We start from the raw sequence: 26,543 nt of genomic DNA, 5'->3' as shown, positions 1-26,543 counted from the left end.
CGTTACAAAAGTATAATGGGTTGTGAATGGCAATTCATGTTGAGCTCAAATACACTAAACTCATGTAGAAACACACAAACACATGCACTGACCGACAAGCATCACTTACTGAACCACAAGCTGTTGGCAGATGGAGCCATTCTCTGTGATCAGTTCATTCAGCTTCATCTCTAAATGAACCTTCCCCTGTAAAAGTAAAAAGACTTATTTCACCAAATCCAACAGATGTAATTACACTTCATTCAGTTGAGATATCTATAAGATAACACAAGCAAACAGACACCAGAACTCAGTGTGCTTTATTTTTCAGTCATGTTGGACACTGCTTCTTTGTCTTTGTGCACTGACCCATTTATCAGCATTCACAAATTACATAAAAGAGAAAAAACTATAATAAATATATACTTAATAGTTTGATATCTTATCGAATGCAATGCCATTCAGACATTTTAAATGTTTAAGTTCATAAATATGTTTTAGGGCCACTGTATATGAAATTCAGATGATAGGATCTGACGTCTGCTTATAACAAAAAAAGTCATCTGAAATACAGAATGTGTTTTGAAGGCCGTGGCACTGAAGATCAACTACTGACATGTTTATGATATGATATGATATATGTTGAAATAACCTATCCAGCCAGTCAAATTTGTTGAGGCTGATAATGTCGGAATGAGAACGAGCGCAAACAGAGGAGAGCTGAGGAGGAAAAGACAGATAGAGGAGAAAAACTAAATAAAAACACCCACATACTCCTACGCAATATTTTGGGCAAGTTCCTTTCAGAAATGACACCGAGAATGCACCAATAATTCAATTGTTAACAGATGTCCAAAGAAGTCGTCTTTTTAAACATAGATGTATAAAAATTATTATTTTTTAAATACTTCAAAATGCGATATGAAGTGCCAATCCTCAAAGAAGCAAAAATATAGTCATAGAATCTAATCATTTAACCCTGTAGAAGACGTAGCTGTTGAGTAGATCTATTTGCAAGATACAGTACATCTATATAATTATAGAGCAATTAATTTCATACGTATGTGGAAACAAAAAACTTGTTTTGTGTAAATAAGTTGTTTAAGTTTTTTGGAGTACGCAAGGGCTTTTTGAACACAGCGATGGAGGAACTTCTTGTGATTTCAGTCAGTTCTGGGCGGCTCTGAACATTATCTGACGGAACTGCCACCCACCTTTTTCTCGTCCTCAGAGTTAAACACACATACACCACAGTGTTTAATCGCTAAACATAACGTAAAGTAACACTGCAACGTAGACTGTAGGGCTATATGAAATCTATCAATATTTTTCAATACAATTTTCTGTATATATCATATTTAAGTTTTTAATCTGAAATTAGCCATGCGCATGTCCTTTTTAGTTAAAAATACAGGTGATTGTTGACAAGCAGATTAAAAATGATAAAATGCAACATGCAGTAAAACAAAAATATATATATTTTATTATATATTATTATATATATATATATATATTTTACTAAATGAATACTGATACAAATAAGCTCTTTTATTTATATGCACCAACAGCGATATTTCTACAAAAATATTTTAATATATGACAAACGTTACACAGAGACTTTCCGAGAACAATTCTGTGTGACTTCAAACAAATCACTGAATTAGAGTCTGAATCTACTAATTGAAAAAGGCAGTTTGAACTGATTTACAGAAAATAATCTGTTTCTTGCTACAAAAAAAGCCAGTGAAGTCGCAAAGCGGGAAGGAAGGATTTCAAAACTAGTCTGTAAACACGGCTGCTTTGAGGAAAGCTATGCAAAGCCGAAATGTGTTGATCAACAATTTTATAACGAAACAGTCTAGTTTATTAAAGGCTTTTTAATTTTTAACCATGCGAGTACCTTGGAGTATTACACTGTTTCACTAGTCTGTAAAATGCTCTGTATTTCAGGTGACTTTTTTTTTGTTTTGTTTCAGGTGACTTCTTTGTTTAAATCAGACTTCTGATTTATGATGATTTGTGGGACACATCCTGTCATCATATACAGTGGCCCTAAAAAGTATTTAGACACTTAAGAAACACAGTTTAAAATGAAAACAAATAAAAAGGCAACTAAAATATTCAAAATATTGCCAAATTCCAATTTGAACTCATATTATCAATACACATATATAAAACGTAGAAACACTTATGCAGGAGCTTGCTTCCTAGGTTTACTTTCCTCAGTTGGAAAAGTGGCAAATCTGCTATTTGTAATTATTTTCCCACTGTTTTTTTTTTCTTTTACAAATATGTTGCAAAAATATTTTTAAAAATTACATCGCAAGTATTCCAAATGTTGCCAAATTCCAATTAAAACCATTGTTATCAATAACGTAGAAACTCTTATGCAGAAACTTGCTTGTTAGGTTTACTTTTCTCATTAATTTCCAAACGTGGCAAAGCGCTATTTGACATTGTCTTTCCGTTGTGTGTGAGTGTGTGTGTGTGTGTGTGTGTTTTTTTTCGAAACAGACTTTTTACAAAAGCAAATGCGTTTACATAACCACTTTTTGTTTCTGATACAGTCCACACCCCCCAGCCCCCAGTTCTGCTGAATAGTGAATCATACTTGTGTACAAAACAGATCCGTGCATACACCATACACAAAAACAGGATGTGGAGTTGGGCCTGCATCTGCTTTCAAGTCATTGGACCACATATAAGAGCTGACTAATCATACATTGATCTCATTGGGTACGGTGAGGCAATGACACATTTTTTCTTAGTAACTGTAACTGATTACAATTACTTTTATTTTGTAATTAAATTACGTAATTCCGTTACATGTAACTAGTTACTCCCCAACACTTTGAGTAATCATAAACTCACCCGATTGGTCCAAACCACGGCTGGAGACTAACCACAGAAGGGAAGTAAGGCCGTGTATTCATGTATTGCTCTGTTGGGTGTGTGTTTGTGTGTTAAATGATAACTTCTAACCGTTCACTCACCTGAACTTCTGAGTGTGGATCTACGGGCTGTAACTGAAACCAGTTCTCTTTCCCGCAGTACTTATATAGATCTTCCTTCCTGATGGCTACTTTCCCTACAAACGCACATGCAAGCTTCAGTTGACATGTACACTGTTTATTAGTCTTGAAAATCAGACAAAACAAGGGCGAAAGATACTGACCTACAGGTAGATCCCTTATTTGGAACATGCTCTTGGCGTACACGTAGAAGGACAGGCATTGGAATGGGCGTGGAATTTCGAAGTAGAAGTCCTCACCATAGAACGGACTAAAGCACAGGACAAAGTGTGTTAAATACAAGCACAGTGACTCCATAAACAAAACGTCTATTTCTGATTAAATATAATAAATATCACCAATTTAAGTTCAAAATGTAAAGCATGGCGCTGGCATCACAATGGGTTTGATTCCCAGAGAACGCAAAGATTGATAAAATGTGTACCTTGAATTCAGGACACTGGTTTTAAATAAAGATAGCACAAGCTCATATTTCACCCAAAACACCACTAATACAATTACATTAAAAAGTCCTGTGTCACTTTGTGGCTGACTAAAATGTTAGTGGATCATGTTCATAACTAAATGTGATGGACTACATTTGATTACTCTGCTTAAGTGTCCAAACACTTTTTAGGGTCAATGTAAGCACAGAATAAAAAAATATATATATTGTGTATCATAAAAAAAGCATCCAAAAAAACGACAGATTAAAAAGGTTCAACGTGCAAAAAAAAATTACTTCTAGCTGTGTGACTGCAACAGTCAAATACCTCAGCTGAGACTTGAGAGGAGAATGCTCATCCACCCACACACACTCCAGCTCTCTTACACACACACACACATTACACACTCATAGCCCCCGCACTCAAGAGCGCATGCGCTCCCACATACATTCACACAAACAGATTCTGACCTCCCGAACACTGCTACAGGTAAAACTACTCGACTCGAAATACTGAAAACGTGGCGACATGGCAAACATGAATGGCCTCAGATTCAAAAGTGTTTAATAATAAGCCAAATGAGAGGAAGAAAGATTAGCAGAGGTGAAGAAAGACTTGAGGAAAATCTTCACGCTCTGAGAGAGGCTGATTGCAAACGAGTGTGTGAACGAAAGACAAGGAGTGATAGATAGCAAGTGTGAGAGAGTAAAGTGAGGGAACGCGTAGGTGGACACCCTTCCTTAGACACAGCCAACAGAGCCCTTTGAACTGAGGGGTAAAAAACAGTTGTGAAATACCACGAGAGGAAAAGCCTTCAGAAAGGGAGTAAGATAAAGAAAATATGCTTCTTTCAATGACTAGACGCTTTTGCAACCGAAAATGTACACAATGTAATATCGTCAAACACAGTGTTGTATGTCCGATATCAAGATGAACTGAACAGACAAGGCAAATCCGGTCCACAGTGGAAGGTCTACTTTGAGTATAATGAATGAGTGAATAGTAAATAAAAAACGGTTTTTAAAATTAAAATGTCTTAGAGAACTGTGATTGGACTCTTTTGACTTGGCCAGTGAGCAAACATCCAGAACACCTTAGCAACAACCCAAACACCCTGGCAACCTGCTAAAACACAGAATAGCTTAAAGTGATGGTGAAAATTCTGTCATTATTCGCTCACCCTCATGTTATTCCAAACCTGTATGACTTTCTTTCTTAAGTAGAACACAAAATAAGATATTTTGAAGAATGTTTGAACTGTTTTTGCCCACACAATGAAAGTCAATGGGGTCCAAAATACCTTCAAACCCCGTATTATATGGGCAAAGCTCAGATACTTTTCAAAGTATCTTCTTTTGTGTTCCACAGAAGAAATAAAGTGATATGAAGGTGAGTAAGTGGTGACAGAATTTTCAATGGGGTGAATTATCCCTTTAACATCTGCAAAAAAAATATATAATGCAAAATTAAAATATGCAAAATTATTAACATCACCAAAACAATTGTGGGTTACCATGTTCTATGGCATCGCACATTTTAAGTGGTTAAGTTCTACCCACATTTTCTTCAGAAAATGTTTACATCTATTTGTATATTGTAATATATTATATTTTGAGCAACTACTGTGAAAGACCAAATAAAATGACATAAAAGGGCAGTGTTTCCGCTCTTGTTCGAATTATGTGTACATGGCAGACAGAAAAAAATATAGGCCTGCATTTTTGTGAAGCAGCATGAAAACCACATATATGAGAAGTGCTGTAAGATAAATATCATCAGCATCAGCATGTAGTTCGCATGTGATGTTTGTGTGCTTATGTGTACCAGAGTGTGTTTATCATCTTACCTTACGCTCTTCTCATAGACTTTTGTGCGATATACTTCCTCCTGGTCCAAACTGATTGTACAGAAGGTGCAGAGGTCACGGAGACGGTTCGGCCCTGAGCTCGGACCCAGATTCTTTGCTTCACCTGCCGAGAGAAGCATAACAGGGGTGTAAGTCGACACACACTTCACACACTATTATTCACATTATTGCAGAGGATATTTCAGAAATACTTCTCCCAAAAGTTAAAATCTCAATGTATTGAAAAGCTGCCTAAGGACATCCTGCATGAGAACCTTTAACGTTTTTCGCAGAAAATAACAAAAATTCAGCTTTTATTTTTGGTATTTGAACACTGCATTTGAATTAGAGGTTTGTCAGTTGTGGGGTTCGGCAATGTACGGCCACTAACACACGCTATTGCACGCATACACTTGCAGGAGCGCTGTGGTGGTGCAGAGGCTTGAGGCGGATGTGGCCGCTATACGTGGAGCTCATCTAAGATGTGGTTACAGACGAGAAGCATTAACTTCCTCCCAGCATGCACTGGGGCTTCCAGAAGAGCGCTGATTCAAAAGATCAAATTCAAAAACATACACATACAGAGCCACACATATTAATGTGTCAGAGGGCAGATGTAGACATAACAGATCCAGACCACATCAAACCAGGATGAAACAGCTAGAGATCTTTTCTGAATGCAAGAACAATTAATAAAAACAAACACGCACCTTATATCTTTTTATGACAAATTTATAATATCAGATACTCTGGATTCTTTATTGTGGTTCACAGCTTTCAGTTTTATGTCTCCTCTAATATCACCACAAATGTTGCATTTTTTTTAATAAATAAAGCCATTCATAAACTTTGGCTTGGGATTCAGCAGTTGATTAGAAGTATAGACAAACCTCAGGTTTGTAAGGAGGTATAACAGGGTAATTTCATCAAACTATGGCCATATTTTACTACAAATTAAAGAAAATTAAGATAATAAAGAATTACAATTATTTTATTTGACATTATTATTTTATCATTATAAATAATCTCTCTCTCACACACATGCACAGTTGCACACACAAAACAATAATTCTCATTTCTGACAAAAGAAAATCTCATTACCATAGATTTTTATATATACATTTTATATAAATAAAAGTTTTTCAAGTGTTTGTTTGTTTTGCTTGCCAATGCTGTATTTATTTGATCAAAAATACTGTTTTCTATTTGAATATATTTTAAAATTTTATTTTATTCCTCTGATGGCAAAGCTGAATTTTCAGCAGCCAGTACTCCAGTCTTCAGTGTCACATGATCCTTCAGAAAATATTTCTTATTTTTAAAACAGTTTTTGCTGCTTAATAATTTTGTGGAGACTGTGATATGCTAAAAATTTTTGACACTACCAAACTTCTGACCAGTATAATTTAATATATAGTTTTAACATATTTTATATATATTTTATTTATGTATCTTGTGTTGCGATTAATGTAATGTTTGCTTATTTTAATTAAAATCGTGTCAAAATCATGTCAAAACAAGATGATTTTCACTGATTTATTACAGCGAGAAGATTTTTTTTCTGGTGGGGTAATATACTTCAAATAACATGCAATACATATCAAAAGTCTTAAAAAGAACCCCCATTTTCTGTATGCAAAATATAATTTATTTTTATCTTTTGGGCTGATATATGACTCCATAATGCATTGATGACTGTATAAAATTCACCCTACATAAGATGCTTATATTCTCATTAGGGATCAGAGACTGAATGCACAAAGTCTGCAACTTACACCTTTAGCAATTACACGGTCTCTGTTTCCGGCACACACACACACACACACCTAGGCTCTTCCCCTGAACCATTCAGAAAACAACAGAAAATGCAACCCTGAGCAGCTCATAATGATGCTCACAGTCGACACAGATAAAGACTCAGAGGAAACTAAACTCCCAAGAGCACACTGCCGCAGGGAGCCGTGATAGCAGCCAATGCCCTACAGTTAACCCTCTCTTCTCACACACAAACACACAGGTGTGATGAAGAGAAGCGAATGTGTGTAGCACTGTATGCTTAGCAACGGAAGTGAATACAAACCACAATCGTGAGGCCTGAACAAACAAGCTACACAAGGCTTCACACACATGCAGATACAAAACTCAGGGGTTCCCTACATGCAAACACACACACACACACACACATGCACTCATACTTACACACTTAAACACATTCATAGACATAAACAAACATGGATCAAAACGGTGTAAAAAAAATGCAACCATACCAGATACATTTCTGTGCCGATGAAAAGATATGATTAAAATCACACCAGCTACATAATGCAGAACTCCACAGAAATCTCTGATCAGGGTTCGTACACATTTTTACCAATACATTTCCATGAATTTTCCATGACTTTTGAGGCAATATTCATAACCTAATGTTCCATTATTTTACACGAATGTTTAAATTTACCATAAAATTAATGACTATTAATGCTATTTGTTTGCTTTCTATTTGTTTTAATAATAAGTACAAACTGCGACTGTGCCGGAGAACATAACATCACATCACTGAATGCCCGAATGCTAAGTATTGTAATTTGTTTAACCAATATTATCATTTAAACTCAGGACCTGAATTTCGTTTTAGAAACTGTTTTGGTCTAACAGTAGTATTCAGGTACAGAAATTAAATAAACTGCTAATTAAAAACAGTAAATTCACTTTTAATGTTTGTTTTGTAAATTTAAGCATTTGTGCAATTTCCTTTTAAGCACAAGAAGACTCGAAAGAGAGCTCAGTTTGTTACTTGCGCGCTATTTTCTGTGTGCACACACTCAAAGCACGCACACAAAGAGCCGCGTCTCAGACAGCGCACCATTACAAAACTGAGTTCACTTTTGCAACTTATCGCATTTGAACCAACGGACAAATGCACAAAATTAAATCAAAATGCCTGTTTTGCCAAGTAGCCTATCCTCATAAGCGCAGTCTTACTCGAGTTAAAATAAATAGATTTAAATGAACGTAAACTGTTGGGAGAATATCTGATGCGTGTCAGACCTGAATTCGGTATGAAAGCGACAGCAGCTTTTAATATACCTGCTGCTGTCTGTCATTAATGTTAAAGAACAAAATCACTCTACTCAAATCTGCTCTTGACTGAATAACTTCTTCATTTCTAATAAAGATCTATATTAATCTATACAATTAGACATTATTGTATTTAGCTCCTGAATAGTACTGAAAAAACTTAAAGCACTGATTGTTCCAATTGTATCTTATGTGCACCCGCTTTGGATGTGACTGTGAGCGCACAGAAAACCCTAGTGGAGAATGCGAGTACGATATGTGAAGCCATGAGAGAGAAAGAAGACGCGGTACCGCTGAATCACTCACGCTAAGTGATTTCAAATAATTTGATTTGATCTGATATTTTGTGTGGATTTATTAACTCATCTAACCTACATGTTATATTGAATAAATGTTTGCGTGAATTTCCCGCATGATGCAAAAATGCGAAACCTGCAGGGATGAGTAAAACTACGCAATATATGCGTAATCCCGCAACGAAATTCAGGACCTGATTAAAACACATAATCTATTATACGGATTTTTGTGAAAATAAATTTCCGTGACTTTTCAAAACTTTCTACGTTTATTTATTTTTGTAAACCTTTTCCAGGCCTGGAAATTGCCATTTTAAAATTCCATGACATTTCCAGGTTTTTCATGACTGTATGAACTCTCTCTGATGGTTTCCACAGAATTTGATTTGATGTCATCATTTACTGTCCAGTTCCATCATTAAAATTCAACATCTCCTTGGACTTTATGAAATATTTTGCCTAATCTCGATATTTCTTTCAGCTAAAAATAAAAGTCTCTTTTTATCGTTCTGTCATATTTTATAGTATTTCAATTGATCAGAATTACAAAATTACCACTAAAATCATTGCAGTAAAAAGGATGAAAAGTCTACAGATTCCTTTTGGGTCTAAACCAGACTAAGAGACAAAACAAAACACAAGACAAAACAAAACATTCGTTATTGTCACAATTGATGAGGCAGGATGAGACAAAACACCAAACACAAGACAAGAAAACAAACCAAAAAACAAGACAAAAAGCCACAGGACACATGCCTACAAGGAAAACTAAACTGCTAATTTAACCAACAAAGTAAAAAAAAAAACACACACACACACACAGAATTTGATATTATTAAGCTTATATTCACAACATCTTGATCCCCATGAGGGTTAATTTTATGCAGAAACACTGATGGCAACTGACTGATACAGGTTCAATCAATATTCATTAATATTTTTAGGACACAATATCTTGTGAGTATCATTGCCTACACAACAGTTAGTTAATATCGCATTCACTCTTGAAGAGTGTTGCATCACATCATTAAACTGTGCTTGGTGGTAAAATCAGAGACTGTTTAGTGTTAGCTAAGCACAGCGCACTGCTAAGGGTGTGTGAGGTGACAGCGTCAATCTGCTTCAACTCTTTAAAGAACTATTAATATCTAATCCCAGTGCCTCTGACTGTGAAAACTAAAGCGACTCTTGAGCTCTGTGCTAAACCCTCCTGCCCTGAATCGCTCAGAACCAGCCCCAGAGACCCGTGTGACGCCATGCCTAACTGCTTTTAGAAGATCTTAACATAGACCCAGTGGATAGACCGGAAGGGGAAACACTGAGATGGTTTTTGACCCCAACTTTGACCCTAATTTAGCCAGGCTCAAAATAATTCTTACTTTGCTAAGCTCTTGTAAAAAAAAACGAAAGTTCCTCAGAAAAATAATGAATAGGCAGAAAAGCTAACTTAAGAACTAATATAGGCCTATTTTTTAACAGTATGTGTTATTCAACCATAAACATTAGCATGTCCAGGTATTAGCTACCTCAGTAATAATACAGTTATTACACAGCTCTCTGGAATACTTGTTTCTGACAGGTGAATCGTGACATTCAGCGGTCAAATATTTTCATACATTGACTGATATGCCACATAGGCTAACTGATCTTTGTCCCAAGCAACCAATTTCCAATAGACACAAAACTAATAGTTGTGCAAGTTTCATGTGTCATGTCACTCTGTGGTCTCTTTCTTTTTCTTAAAGTTTCAAATAAATAGATTAAAAAAAAATTTTTTTAAACATATACATAAATATATTAAATACACAGTGTATATATATATATATATATATATATATATATATATGTTTGCATACAAAACTGTAGATTTACCACATATAGCAAAAAGGAAAAAGTAATACTTCTTTACTGATATGTTCAGAATCATTCTGGTATGATTTTATGGATAGTTTTTAATGTGTTGCTCAAAACTATTTGTAACAAAATAGCTATTGCGAAAGAAGTATGAAGGCGCAAGAGAAGGATGAGGTTTGAGAGTGAATGAAGTAAGCGGTCAGAAGGTTATGAGTCAATGAGTGTGAGCCACAAGTTTTAAACACCAACCTCAGCTTGTTTGCTACCTTTAAAGGCTCCATGAAATCACTTGACGAACACACTCGACACAGGACTTTTGGACAAAACATATCAAAGAGACTTCATCATATCAATATTTTTTTCATCGATATTTCATATATACATCAATATTTTTGTCTGTTTTCTATAAAAGAGAAAGCTAACTTTTAGTTGTATGCAAGCATTTATATGACCTCAAACCTAACAGACATGAACTAAAACCCACAAAACTTGGATACTGATTTCATAGCCACTACAGAAAAACGAACAGTTGTATAGTGGTTTAAATATAATAGACTATCATGTTTGTCTATACTGAAATGTTGTAATAAGGGCATCAGAATTGGTTGACACCGGAACAATGTGGCCAGTATAAAGTCGTAAGAGTGTGTTGTAAGATGGTCCTCATAGATCCAGCCCAGCCTTTGTTCAGTTCCTCTTTGTCGGCTGTTATTAGTATACTACTGAATGCTTCACAGTTCTCCAGCACATCACAACAGGAAAACATTTCCTCCTGCTGTTTGTATATGTGCACGCACACCTGCTGATAGCCGGTGCTGGTGACCACATGTAAATGTGGCCGTTTGTGTGCAAAAAAGAGGGAAAAAGAAAAGAAAAAGATAACATCAGAGTGAGCAAATAAGTTTTTTAGTCCATGAGGGTACCAATTAGTACACTACACTTTCCAATGGAAACGGCTCACAAAAAAAAACAAAAACATTTTTTTACCAATGCTAAGGTATTTTGAGAGAATTTTAAACATATTGCTAAGGTGTTCAGAATAGTTTTTTGCACGTTTATGGTGTTCTGCGAGAATTTTTAACGTTGATGAGGTCTTCTGAGTGGTTTTTAGCATGTCTAGCATTAAAGCTAAGAAAAAACACCTATCCGAATGATTCTCTTGTCAATTCACAAACTAACATTAAATAACATTAAGCATGATTACAAATAACAAATTAAATAACGTTACATTTCTGCGTAAATCAAGAATGCTTCAGGGAAGCTATTTAAATCATTATATGATAATTTCTCTGCAAATCTATGAACACTTGGTCTTGGTACATTTATCATAAGCATATTTTTTTGATCAGTTAACACTTTAGATTAGGAAACCCATATTAACTATTAACTGAGTTTTCACTTAATAAACTCCTAATTTGCTGCTTAATTAATAGGAAGTATAAGGTAGTTGTTGTAGTAGTTATATTTAGGCATTGGGTAGGGTTAGAATATGGACATATGGAATATGGTTATGCAAAATATGTGCTTTATAAGTACTAATAAATAGCCAACGTGCTAGTAATATGCATGCTAATAAGCAATAGTAAATAGTGCACCCTAATCTAAAGTGTTACCTTTTGATAATTTCCTGCTGGCATATTTTGGCCAATATCTGAATACCAGATTTGTTTTTTAAGCTATGGGATTTCAGTGACTTTAGCAGATGAATATTATTGCAGCAAAAATAAATAACATCATAAATGCTGCATGCACAGAACAGTTTATTTGTGTTTGTCGAGGCCATAACCCAATTTGTGGTTATGTGTGGTGTTGACATACGTCCCAATTAGGACACTTACATGGACAAAAACATCACTGCAGTGTGACGCACTGCACACAGTGGGCTACGTACTCATAACAGTCATTCTGAAACCTTGGTGTGCTTTTGTGAATGAAAAAGCCTTTGAGCTGTATTCATTCACCTCACGGACCAATGGGCAGTAGCCATTATCAGACATAACAGTTGTTGTCAACCAACTACAAAATACTAGTAAACAAATGAATGCCCTTATCCTTTCATAAAAATAGCTGACGACTAGAGCCAACCACACCATGCATTTAGCCCAGTTTTTTAATAGAACCCAGAGACTAACAACACAAATAAAACAGTTAGCTACTGATCAATTGTTCAGTGTCACGTCTGTTACGCTGTCCCGTTTGAGATTTTCGGATATGCTAGACAATTTGATTTGATAGCACATGACTGATGTCATGGGACATGTCGCTAGTTATAGTGTATCCTTCAGTTTGTATCGCCCTGATTGACCCTGAACCTAATCTTTTCAGTCAGGGCAAGCAAAAGACTGTGTAGGAAGTGGTTGACCAAAGACTTTAGTTCAATGTTTTTCGGGAAGGCTCGGGCATTTTTTTAACATTGTTTATTCAAAAAGCTTAAAATTACAGGAAAGTGAGGTAGATACCGTAAAAGTCGAGAGTACCTGGTTTCTTCCCTAAGCATTTACAAAGAAGAGAGCAATTATTTAACAGTACTCTGTAATTTCCTAAGGACTTTCCCAATTCTTCCTATAGGCATCTGTAACTTTTTTGACGCACTAAAAATGGCATAACTATTTTATACTCTGTTAGTATAACTATTATAATACAACTGTCCTACACTCTCAGAAAAAATGGTACAAAAGCCATCACTGGGGCGACCGCTTTTCAAAAGGTACACCTTTGTACCTAAAGAGCTTTTCTTTCTGAGAGTGTAATTCTGTCAGATCATATGAAACAAAATTTTATGATTTTACAAATATACTGTCACTCCAAACTATATCTAATTCACATAATGGCAAGTTATTCACTTATATTGTTTATTAGTATTCTGACTTTACTATACAAGTTATTGGAATTGACCTAAGGTTGGGACTTTCAAGTCATCCAAATGCCATAAAAGTCCCAATTACAGACCGACTTCCAAAAACTCGCTGTCTCTGAATGCCCCCACATCCCCAGTGCAGACAGCAGTTTTAGTACAGTGGTAAACGCAGGTTACTGAGCGGTTACTGTAATCAGAAAAGCCTACCCTCATTCAGGTGGAAAGATAAAAGCGATGACTTTCACACAATCATACGCATGCACACACAGTTTTTAAAAAATGGGCATAAAGGGCTGTACATAAGACTAATACTGACAGATCTAGACAGAGATTTTAAGGTACTATACTTATATCAGGGTTATTATTTATTTATTTATTTTACAGAAATTTGCTGAAAATAAAACTGATTTTCAACTTGTACCACAGGACATCTTTTTCATTACATTATTTTTTTTCTTTCTATACTCCAGTAAAATGAAGAGCTACTCCACTTCACATGAATTATGCAACATCATGTGGATATGAGGCTTCCAGAGAGCTTTCCAGAGAGTGATGATTTACCACAAACTCACTTGCAACACAAGGTTTCGGTTCAATTTTTTATTTTTTTTTGTATTTTGGTGGGTGAGGGGTGGGAGACTGTCAAAATGATTGGTGCTAATGTTTTTACTGTGTTAAGAAAATACCTCCAAATAAATTGAGTTTAAATTTAAATCAGCTCAATCTATTCAAAACACCTGACATGTCAAAATTTTATTATAGACACAGAGCGATCTTTCATTTGCCCCGATAGTGTCAATATCAGCTGTCATATCCTTTACAAAAATGTGCCATGTACCAAAAGTACCATTTTACAATAATTGTATCAAAAGGTAATATCATAGTACACTTTAAGAACATGCAATTGTCTTTCAAATAAGTTAATTTAAATGTTATTAGATGTAATTTAAATGCTATTACATTAAGAACATGTTTAGGTTACTAAACAAAACATTTTTACAATGTACTGTGAAATGTGATGAATGGCGACGATACTCGTGTACAATGGAATTTAAATTATTCTTTTAAAGAATAACATTAACATGGAAGTATGCCAAAAATAATATGGTAACACCATGGTATTATGTCCAAAAATGATTGTAGTTCTTTGGACCTTTATTGTGATTTGATTCCATGGTAGAAGTGGGCAATACATCTTACAATTTATATAACTAAACTAAACCTATACTAGGATATACAAATCAGTCTAATAAGGGTCAGATTGAGTAGGAATAACTCCATATATGATTTGTGTAAATATATCAAACACCCTAACAGAAACTATACCGTAGCTATAGTTGCAAGTGTAAGTCATAATACATTTAATATGAGATGTTCTGCAAAGAGTGTAAAAAGCTTTCTGTCATGTTAACTTCTTTTTTAGATGACAGAAGCTGCTAATACCAAGTTACCACAGTGTTATTGTACAAACTGTAAAATATATGATTTTTAATCTACGGAAAGTAAATTAGGCACGTAAATTACTAAGTAATCTGTCATTTGAAATCTAGGCTATACTTGACTGCTATTGCGTTATGGTCTACAGAATATACCATAATACGGTTTTTTAAATCGTTTTGAAGAAATTCATGAATATTATAATTATCTGTGGCAATGTTCGTGTATTTAAATCGATGCAAGAACTTCCGTCCAACTCAGAATTTGTCAAATTTCGGCGAGGATTCCACCGACTATTTCACACCCTCAGTCCGGGTAAGAATGAATCAACCAACCGCCAATTCCAGTGACATGAAGACGGGGTTAGTTAAAGCGGGTTAATAAAGAACAATATTTCACTCTTGTACTAACATTAAAGTGAATAAATACGACGGTTGAGAGGGGGAACCAGGTTATGGAGCACGTTAGCGCCACGGCTAACTCACAGATAATGGGCAAAAGCCTGAGCTATATCTGTCACTGGTGATGTAAACATGATTTAAACGTAAAATATCCTAAATTAAGTGAACTACATGTCCAAACTGTGCGCAATTTGGCAAACAGCGCTGGTTTCTCAGAGCCCCATCCAGTAGCGCTGAGTGTGTGTGTGTTGCTCCTACCGCGCCCCTCTTTCCCCCGTGCCGATCCTTTTCTTTCTCTCCCAAAGCCATCTAAACACACTCTTCCACACACACTCACCAAACTCGCTATCCACGCAGCGTGTCGCACTTACATATTTTTCCTCGGAGGCTCTGCAAAATCCGGATTTTTGTGTCGTCTTCTTCCGCCATGGTCCAAGTTTCGTCTCTGTACAGTACATTCAACACTTATCACATCCGTTTATGAATGCAGTCTCACGGACGGACGGCCCTCCGAAGCGTCACCGGCTCAGCGCGATTGGTCGCGACGCCGGGATTTGTGTGAATCAACTCACACAGGCAACATCATGTAGTCAAAACAAACGGAAGCCCTAGTGGAGGACGAGCGACAGAGCAGATGAACGGGGCCCCTCCAGTAGCCCCTCGAAAGAGACCCAGTGACTTGTGTTTTAAAACCTAGAGCGCTGTCTACCGAGAGAGCGAGAGAGCCTAAAAAGCCTTGTCAAGTTACACCGCTCACTAGGTTTTGAAACAGTCTGTGTGGGTAGTTTGGAAAGCAAGACAAATCTGTTTGCTAGTGGTTAGTATTTAAGTAGGATAGACTTTGTCTGTCCTTAAAGGCATTTTAAGATTTAATGCGGCCCCACACAGAAATCCCTTGAGGAAAAAAAAAAAAGTTTTTTTCCCCCTAATGATTATTACTAATAAATAAAACTTTGCAAAGTGTATCATGGTATGCACCACCCATGGTCTGTGTGATGTTACAGATGTTTTTTAAGACATAGGCCTACTGGTTTTTTTTTTTTTTTTACTTTTATGACCCAGTATAACAATAATATTGTATAATGTGATAATAATAATCATAGGCTACTACTGTAGTATTGCCAATAATCAGACTATATACCCTTTTCAGACTGTGAAGATGCATTTCCAGAACAATTAACATCCTAAATCTAACATCCAAAATCTAATTATAATATATAATATATATTAAAATATATTTTAATTATTTAAATAATAATAATAATAATAGTAGTAGTAGTAGTAATAATAATAATAATAATAAATGCATTTATAACACATATCTTGTGCTATATTAGCCTGGTATTAAATTACAATATACTAGTCAACACTACTGCAACACTACAGCTGAACATTTGAGGTCTTCCTCTCTTCTGACTGCATAATTTATCTGTTTGTTTTTTGTTTTTTTCTATTTTGGAAAGTTGTAGAAATGCAATTGTGGATATTTCTTTTGCTGATGAAGAAAATGGGAACATCAGACTTTTTGCAATGGTTTTAGGATTATATGCTATATTTTACTTCCACATTCCAAACCCAGAAATGTGAAAATCATCCATTCCATTGATATTAATCAAATTACAAATTGTATGTTGCTCTACTCTGATTTCTTAGCCCATCAAGCATGACCGCAATGTCAGTGTTATCACCAATGTCTCTTAAGTTGTGTTTTTGCTCAGAAAACCTTTCTGTTGAGCAGGCATCTTATCCTTGTGCATAACTGTTAATTTCTTTATTAGTATATTTGTTAGGGCATTTTATACTGTATATATGATCTGTGTCAGATTAATTAAATAAAATGAAAATTTATGAAGTGTTGCACCTTCATCAATGACTCGACAGTTGGACCCATTGTGCTTTTGCAAACTTGTTAACTTTGTAGACTTCAAATGTTAAGCATTGTGTTGAAACATTTGTAACATATGTAATGTTATTGTATTACAATCTCAACTTGAATGTTCACATTGGTTAGATAGAAACATTAGCCTAATTTTTGAGTAGACTGGCAGATGTTTTCTGATGGATTAGGCATGCAAAACAGATAAGTAGCTGATAGGCCATCTGGTGGAGTTTTTGAAAAATGTAAAACAAAGTTCCGGTACACATGAAAGAAGTACCAGACATTCCCTGATGCTCTGGAATGAATAAAAACCTTGACAGACATTGTACTGATAGGCTTTCGATTTTGGCCACAAACCTGCTACCAGCACATCTACAGAGAGTGGTGTTGACGGTGGTGGAGAGTTCAGAACATCTGGCACTGGTGTCACGTGGGCCCAGACAGGACACTGTGAATGCGGCATTGTGTGGAGGACCGACAGAGAAACCGGAATGAGCTTCTCAGGCCCAAAGACAGAGTGCGAGAGACAATCTGAATGAATAAACAGAATTCCCACTTACAAGTCCGCAGTTTCAGGAGGAAGAGGAGCTCTGGGCTCTGTTTCACTCGTTCTCTTTCTAGCTCTCTCAGACATCCTCCCCATGCTTTTTTTTTAAAGGGGTCATATGATGCAATTTCAAATTTTCCTTTCTCTTTGGAGTGTTACAAGCTGTTCGTGCATAGATAAGATCCCTAAAGTCACTGGATAGCTGGCCAATCAGAGCACACCTCGCTTTTCAGACCGATGAGCTTTGTTAAAATCGACGCGTTTCAGAAAGGCGGGGCATAGAGGAGAAACAATAATGTACAGTATGTGGAAGGTAATGTGTTTTTTTAACCTTAAACCGCATAAACACATTGCATTACACCAAATACACAACTTAATGTTCTTTTTAGCAATGTCATATGACCCCTTTAAGTTGTATTTATTATTGTAATAATATGACATTTAAAAATGTAAACGTAATGAAATAAATTTGTGTTCCAATTGTAGAAAACTGGCATTTGATATTGAGGAAACCCAACGAACATTGCAAAAGACCTTAGTCAACGGTAGGTGACATTTTTAATGTGCCATAAATGAAAACAAGGCAACTGTGTCACACGGTGCGAAAAATAAAATGACCTATTTGTTATATAAAATGGGTAATTTTAAATACTTTGTGAATAAATCCTATTGCATTACAGTCTGTCAACAGCCTTGTTTTCATTTGTGGCACATTTAATGCCATCAAAACATTACAACAATTTAAACAAGATATTCTGATGTGTTATGTGTTATTTTTGCAAATTTTTTTTTTTTTAAGTATTTCACAAAATTCTGTAATTTTATAAATGAAAGGAAAAACATTTGGTATATTCTGGAAAATCGTTTTTTAGCATTTATTAGTATTATCAGCAGAGATATTAATGCATTTGTGCAACAAATAGATTGAAATGGTGGTAACAGTGTTGTTACAATAAAAGTACAATCACTCGCAGTTATCTTTACTGTAAGGTGCTGCTAGTCGTTCACTTTACTTGATGCATAGGGTACAACACAATGACCAATGGAATAGGGAAGATCCACTTGACTTAGACAAATAAAAACATATAAAAATAAAACCACTTCTTTTCTCATAGAAAAAATGGAAAACTACCAATAATATTTCATGTGAATGACCAAAAATTACATCTCACAAGTTCTCTTGAATGCAAAGTCACTACGCCAACCTCCACATACTTTCATGTGCGTTTTGTCCCCCATTTTTCAAACGTTTTAAGGCCTGCCCTGTCACTTACGTCATTATTCTATGTGACATCAGCAGGAGATGCATTTCCTTCCTGTCGTGGGTGTGAAAACAAGGTTCCTCTTTGCAGAAATGCTGTTCTGACTTGAGCAACTGTAGGCTGTTGGGAAGTTCCTTTGGTTACAGGCATTCTTGGCTGACAGACTGGACAGAGTCAGCACTTTACTTGGTTGTACCTGTGTTGGGAGGTCAATCCTGTTGTCCCCATATCACAGAGTCCTGTCTGTGTCCCTCAAATCCAAATCCTTTAGAACGTTCCAAAATGCTTTTTTTCTTTAACTCTGAGGAAAGGGGAGTAAAAGACCCATCTGCTGCATAAGGAAATGACAAAGGTGTTTTCTTGTAGACACTGGTGATTGTAGGATAATTCCCCCCGCTTTCTATGACCATAGGTTCCCCCATCTTTGGCTTGATCTCTGAGCTGGTATACATGCTTTCCCAAGGCTCAGGTTTGATCTGACCTTTGCGCTCTTTACCTGTTGAGAGTGAACTGGTTATTTTACATGTCATGTCTGGATCTTCTCCATCTTCTGCCTTGAAGTGCTTGCTCTCGTGCACACTCAACAGCACTGCTGATTTACATACTTTTGAGCAATGCCTGCAATTGTGTCCTTTACCTGACTTTTCGAGATGTTTTTTCTCATGGCTTTTCTTGGTGGCAAGGTAAAGGAACCGCTGTGGGCAGTAAGAACATCTATAACGCTTTTCCATGCTCAGGCTGTGGTACGCCACATCTGAGCTGAAACAGGAGCCATCCTCAGTGCAGCTCTTGCAGATAAAGTCACCACTATCCTCTCCAGTGGGCCCAGCTGTGCTGGATGTGTCTTCAGGGGGACATTGTTTACCACATATTCTGCAGTGTGGCTGATGGCAGCTGATGATGTGCATGCTGAGGGTGGTCTGACTAGGGAAAGAGCTCTCACAGCTGTGGCAGGGGAAAGCTTCCTTTTGGCTGCTATGCCTTGGCTCCCTCCTGACCCCATAGTTGTCTGCTGAGATCCTCTCATCTGGACAGAACGGTGTTTCTCTGATGTCAGCATTGGCTTGAGGTGACAAGGGCCTAGTGTAGTATTTCAGATGTTTCATCCTTTTTCGTTTTCCTTTCACTTTCTTACACTTCTTTTTAGGTTTATATGTGTAATAGGGGCGCCATAGTTTGTCGCTTTCAGGATCATGTAGGTCATCATATGATTCTTTTTCTGTAACTGAGGTTGTAACTTCTGCCCTCACCCTCAAACTTGGACTTCCAATACTCTCCTCTGCAGGGCTTTTTTGACCTATGCCCTCTAGTCTCCAGCTTTTCCTTTTCCTCTTTTTTGGAAATAGCTTTGAGCCTTTTATTTTTCGTCGAACAATTGCCTCGTTGCCAATTTTCACTGTTATTTGGCAGAGGGGAAGGACTTGGCTATCAATTGATGGGCCTGGGCATGCAGGCTTAGCAATGTACGTTTCTGTCTTTCCACTAGGTGGTTGATCTGCTGTTATGCTCTCAGGTCTTGCTTGCAGCAGCTGATTAGCCATGTCCTCAATGGTTTGTGCTGCTGCTGACAGTTCACTCAGCTTGCTCAACCCTTCGAAGGAGCACACAGATGGAATGTTGAGGAATGGAAGAATGTCTGTGCTGTTTTCTGTGTTTTTCTCTGTTGGAGAATCCCTGTCACTTCCATGCGTAATCAGAGAGGACCCTGTGTTTTTCTGTATTGCTTGTGAAGAATCTGTAAACCTGTAGCTGAAGAGCGGTGACCCTTTTCCATCAAATCCAGACTTTTTCTTGAAACCAGTAGAGAGGTTTTTCAGGGATTGGTCTATCTCAGATGGCACAGGAAATCCTATCTTTTGGTCACATGGTTGGTCAAAGCTGATGCGAGGTGTTTCTGATGCCATCATTTTCGGAGTGGCCATGAATGTCACCGGCATTGAAAATAAGGACTGACCACTAACAACATCTGAATTAGTTGTCGGTACTGTACTGTCAAAAAGAGTGTGGGGGGAACAGCTGCCCAGTGGTGCACTGCAGGACTCATCATTGCCCTCGATCTCTTCAGAGTATGTCTGACTGTATGACTTGTAACGTTTCTTTCTAAACTTCATTGGGAGAAGCCTGTAAAGCTTTATGGGGTAGACACTACTCTTGAATCCACCATTTGCGGATTTTTTATTGACAGCCAGCTGTGGATCAATGCCATGGAAGGTCTTCTGGTGATTCTTGAGGATGTAATAAGTCAAGAAGGTCTCCAAGCAGAAAATGCACTGGTACCGGCGTTCCCCGGTATGCCAGATCTCATGTTTGGTACGGTATTCAGCCAGAGCAAAAACTTTGTTGCAGTAGTGGCAAGGATAGGCTCTATGCCATGAGTGTACATTCTCATGTCTTTTTAGGCTGGAAAGGGTCACATAAGCTCGTTTGCATACAGAACATTTATAAGTCCTTGAAGTGCTTTTTGTTTTTAGGGTCCCACTAACTTGATCCTGAGACATCTCAAGGGGGCTAGTCAATGTGGGGTCTAAATTTAAAGGGATATGGAGATCTGGTGGAGGTAAAGAATATTGTGTGGTATTTGCAGTAGATGTATCGTTAGAGACTGGGGCTCTCAAAGAGTCTTTATTATTTGTCTCTAACTCAGATGGACCTTTTAGAGATTTCACACAAACCTGCTCATGATTGCGCAATCTTTTCAGATGCATAAACTTTTTATGGCAGTACTTGCAAAACAAATGACTGACAAATCTCTTGTGTATTTGCATGTGGCTGGTGAGAAGCGCTGAGTCGCTAAAGGTCTCAGTGCATTGCTGGCAGCTGAAGGTGGGGACACTGGGTGTATTCTGAGGACTGAGGCAGGGTGGCTCTGCATCCTGAGAGGGTGTAATGTCAAGGGGTGGCAACAGATCGAGGCTGGAATGTATCTCTGGTGCTGCATCTGAGGACAACTGGGAGGAAGATAATGGAGCAACAGTAGCATTTTCCACTGCAGATGTGCCTGTAATAGTGGGCACAGTTGCAACTGGCTCACTTGAGAGAGGTGGAATTCCATTACCATGTATACGACGCTTCTTTATAGGTCCAAGTCTATGGGTAACCAAAGCCTTAGCTGGAGGCACGACAGGCATGATGGTTCTGTTATCGTTCTCCTGGTTAACCTCTTTAGATTCTTGCCCCTGGCTCACTGCATATGAGTGCTCAGTTAGGGCATTGGCAGGCTCACTCTCTATGGGTGATATGCTTGTATCTTGGGAGCTAGAAGGAGGTTGCCCTTCCTCAAGTCCCTCAATAACTTTGTTACGGTGATCCAGTGTAGAGAATGGGTTGTTTACTGCCTCAACCTCAGTAATGGAGAAAGCATTGGTGATCCTTGGGCCCTTAGAGCAGTCTAACTCTTCAGGCTTGAGGGTTTCTTTTTTCAGTGTGCATGTGTCTGCCAACTTTGACCGACTGTTTGATCTTTCGCAGCTTGCAGAGGCTTGGCCTTGCAAGAGACCAGAGCTCTGCCTTTCAGAGTCTAGCAATTTCTCCAGAAAGGGAATTCCTAAACGCTTTCCAGCTGCCACCAAAGACCTGCTGTCCTCTGTACTACTTGACTCCACTCTGGCATTGTAGATGAAGTTTAGGATGCTAGCAAAGACTTCAGATTTTAGGTCTGTTAGCTCCAGCACTTGGCTGGATGTGTAGACCTCAGTCGTTTTAAAAGCATTACGAAAATATCCACTTGTGGCAGCCAGTATGTTGCGATGAGCCCGGAATTTGACATCCTCCACAACGATTATTACGTCACAGAACAGGCCTTGTGAACGCTGTTCACTAAGATGACTGAGGACAGCTTTGGGGTGGGAACTGTCCACCAGACCAAGAGTGCTGGGATTGACCACAGTCATCTGCAGAGGAGAAACAAAAAGTAAAATTTACATTTGGGTAAAAAACGACATACTTTGATATAACAGCATACCACTGTTGTCTCTGAACATTGATTATTTGTTTTACTGAGATAAAAATGGAAAATAACTGGCTGCGTTTTTCAGTATACTTAGTCACTGTTCAATAACAAGTCAATAACATTCAATAATAACAAGACACTGTGTTCATGGATGATGACAACTTAAAGGTAAAGTTCACCCAACAATTAAAATGTATTTTCTCACCATCATATTGCGTTCTTCTAAACCTGTATGACACTTTTCCTTCTGCAGAACACAAAAGAAAAAACTTCTGTGTTCCACAGAAAAATTTAACGCATTAAGGTTTGGAACAATATTATAGAACAATATTAGGTTGAGTAAATGGTTACATTTTTCTGTGGTTATTCATAGTTTTCTAAAAACTATGTTAAACAAATACATATTTTACCACAACATGACATTTAACCATTAATAAAAAAGACAACAAGGAGACCATTTAAACCACAGAATGAGAACAAAGGTGTAATTATTAGATGACTCTAATCAAATCATATCAGACCACTAGATGGCAGCATGACTCAACTCATAGGCCACTTGGTTCACCATCATAACATGTCTATAAAGCAGTAATCAGATGAAGCCAGTGCAGTGAAGTTAGTATAACATACACTGGTTGGCAGATGTGGTTAGCTCATAACATCAACAACCAACTCACAAATTGGTAATGACCTCATAAGTTATTGTACATAGTGCAAAGACAGATGCATATTTCATCGTACATTTGATGTTGTTGTGATGCAAGGAAATGAGGTAAAGTTGAAGCTAGTAGGGATTTATTACTGAGGATGTTTGCGTACTGCAATGGCAGTTTTCATATTACCCTCACATCATCTCCTCATCTTACTACCTTGATCTGAACTCCCTAGAAAGCTCTTGTTTATTTATTTTTGCTCTCAAGATTTCAGAGTAAACACACATAGATACACGCACATAGATAGAGCATAAAACAGAGAAACAACTGCTATGAAAAACAAGGAAAAGCACTTAAAGTACAGCAACAATATGCATAAATAGGTTACAGTCCTTCAAATGAAATGTTTTCTACTACAATATTTTAAATAAAATACTTTTTTTTTTTCTCTGACAGGTTAAAAAAGACTAATATTTTTTTCTGATAACCCTGTCATCAACCAATTTAATCCTTTGCTAAACCTGCTAGTCAAAGTCATCAATAAGAGTCTAGACTTAGCAAGGGTGAGATGTTCCATACATGATGACTCATTTGGAATGCTCCTTTTGTCTGCTATAGGGGAGCTAACACCTGGGCTGTGGGAGATGGCTCACCTGGCATATAATCCATTATCTGTGATATACAGAAATATATTAACATGAATAAAAATTACATTTGGTTAAAAATATGTATATGAGGTAGGTATTATCTGACTGGGGTCTATTGTCAGAAATAATCAGTCATTAATTTATATTTGATGAAAAAGTGTCTAAACAGTTTTGACTTTTTAATGACTAATTCCTGTGGAGTGACTCAAAATAATTTTTAAACATGCTGTATGTTAGTCCTGGAATGTCCACCAGACTTAGTCACTGAATTACAGTGGATAGTTAGATCTCTTTCTAAAATCCTGCCCTACAAATATACCGCTGTACAATTAAAACAACTGTAATCAGACCTAGAGACACAAAAGGATTGTGCCATGGTTCCTGTCTTGTTTACCTGGCTTTTGTGTGGACTTTTAGTTTGTAGTTTTGCTCCGGTTCTTGGTCACCTGTGTCTTGTTTGTTAATTACCCTCTGTGTACTTAAGCCCTTGTCTTTTCTATGTGTGAGTTGTTTTGCCTGTCTTGCCCTTTGTTTTGTATTATCCTGTGTTGGATTTTTTTCCTGTTGCCTGGATTTATTAAACTTCTATACTGCACTTGGATCCTCCTCCTTGTTTCTGAAACACTCACTGTTACAGAATAGTGATGCAAAGTCCGATTCATTTCCGCGAACCGGTTCTTTTCGGACAGATCGGCTCCTTGAACCGGTTCAAAAAGACGATTCATCGGTTCCTGACTTCATCAAGCAGTACGTCTCTATACATTTCTTTTCAAACAAGTCAGTGCCATGTTGTGTCAATGAAAAATTCAAATAAGTAATTTGTGTCAACACATTGAAATATTCAAAAAATAAAGTTACTATATTCGGGTCAATACGGTAATAACAGTCATAATAAGCATATTTTCAGTACGTTCCTCAGGCTTGCACAGTATTGTCAACTCGCTCATCAAAATCCTCGGCAAATTTCGCCACGGCTCATTCGATTCTTATTGAGTCCTCGGTAACTCTCGGCAAACTTCGACAGGTCGTTGAACCGGCTCATTCGGTTCTTTTTGAGTCGATGGTTCTACTTTGGCTGTGCGTCCTGCGTCATCAACCCGGAACTAAAGTTCGATTCAGTTCTATTTGTGAACCGGCTCGACCGGTTACTTCCTGAGAACCGGCTCAAAAGAATGATTCGTTTGAGAACCGAACATCACTATTACAGAAGACCAAACCATAGATGGATCCAGCAGTGAGACTTCTGCTTCTCAGTCAGGGAGAACGGCTGATTGAAGACTATGTAATGGGTTTAATTGAATTGGCACATTTAACTTCGATGGACACTGTACGCCTCATGATATTTTTTCGAGGGGGGCTATCTGAACCACTTAGCTTGATCATACCATTACATGAACCTCACTGCAATTTTATATTGATCTAACCTTGCAGTTAAGTTGTTCTCAATTTACTGTGGGAGTCGTGTAGGAGGAACGCAGCACTCCCACTGTGTCTCATCACAACATGGCCGTCAATCCTGAGCCTCATCCTGTCATGGCCACCATTCCAGAGCCTCGTCACAGCACGCCCAGCATTCCAGAGTCTCATCCCATCATGGCTACCACTCTAGAGCCTCGACCCGTTATGGCCGCCATGCCATAGTCCTCAGCCATCATGGCCACCATGCCAGAGTCTTCAGGCAACATGGTTGCCACACCAGAGCCTCCAGCCATCACGGACACTATGCCAGAATCTCCAGCCATCATAGGTGCCACCAGAGGCGTCATGCCCATTCAAAGTGAGGGGGCACGTGCCCCCTCAGTTTTTTTGAGCCAATTGGATTTTGAATGCAGCTTCCAAAAGACAAAAAAAAAAATAGCCGAATATATTCTATATTTGATACAATCACACCAGCATGATTAAATTGTTCAGTGCGTCATATCATCAGCTGCTAAATTCAAATCTGCGTTCACTGCCTGGCGCTGAGTCAGAGACATTATAACCAATCACACACAATGCTGTTGAGCTTATGAATGCAATGGCCAATCAAAGGCGTTCAGATGAGTCATCGCTAAAATGCCGGTGTTTTCTTCACTCGCTCGCTGACTGAATACCTCTTTCTGGTCGAATTCTCTCGTTAGAAACAACAAAATGCAGATGTGTGTATGAATCTGTAAAGTAAGATATTCATTTCACAGTGTAAACCGCTTCAGTGGTTTTAATGGGAGTTTTTGAGAGTGCTTAAACTCTAAACTGTCAGTGAAAATGTTCTTTGATAATGTAAATGTTCTTTTCTCTCTTTCTGTACAATGAAAGTGTTATGATAAGTAGCCTAACTTACAATGTTTTTATTCACATTAACTTTCAATGTTAAATTCCCATTAAATATAAAGTCAGTCGTATTAAAGGGGTCATATGATGC

The 26,543-nt window shown here is 37.4% G+C and overlaps 2 protein-coding genes across 4 annotated transcripts in view; both read right to left on the bottom strand.

The window, feature by feature from the left end:
• Positions 1-15,679, bottom strand: part of LOC107710946 (ras GTPase-activating protein 2-like) — a 45,150-nt gene extending 29,471 nt beyond the window's left edge. For both annotated transcript variants that reach the window (XM_016515853.1, XM_016515844.1), the window contains exons 1-5: positions 15,577-15,679; positions 5,283-5,406; positions 3,155-3,261; positions 2,973-3,067; positions 110-186 (exon numbers count right to left, since the gene is read on the bottom strand). In XM_016515853.1, the coding sequence (XP_016371339.1) occupies positions 110-186; positions 2,973-3,067; positions 3,155-3,261; positions 5,283-5,406; positions 15,577-15,634 (461 nt within the window). In that variant the 5' untranslated portion in view covers positions 15,635-15,679. The remainder of the gene's footprint in view (positions 1-109; positions 187-2,972; positions 3,068-3,154; positions 3,262-5,282; positions 5,407-15,576) is intronic.
• Positions 15,680-18,492: 2,813 nt separating this feature from the next.
• LOC107710933 (zinc finger and BTB domain-containing protein 38-like) overlaps positions 18,493-26,543 on the bottom strand; it is a 15,859-nt gene continuing 7,808 nt past the window's right edge. For both annotated transcript variants that reach the window (XM_016515825.1, XM_016515832.1), the window contains exon 2: positions 18,493-22,783. In XM_016515825.1, the coding sequence (XP_016371311.1) occupies positions 19,103-22,783 (3,681 nt within the window). In that variant the 3' untranslated portion in view covers positions 18,493-19,102. The remainder of the gene's footprint in view (positions 22,784-26,543) is intronic.

This window comes from Sinocyclocheilus rhinocerous, unplaced genomic scaffold (assembly GCF_001515625.1).
Source record: "Sinocyclocheilus rhinocerous isolate Xijiao unplaced genomic scaffold, SAMN03320098_v1.1 scaffold943, whole genome shotgun sequence".
Classification (NCBI taxonomy): Eukaryota; Metazoa; Chordata; class Actinopteri; order Cypriniformes; family Cyprinidae; genus Sinocyclocheilus; species Sinocyclocheilus rhinocerous.
Note: the sequence above shows the minus strand (reverse complement) of the source record. Positions and strands in the feature narration are given on the sequence as shown.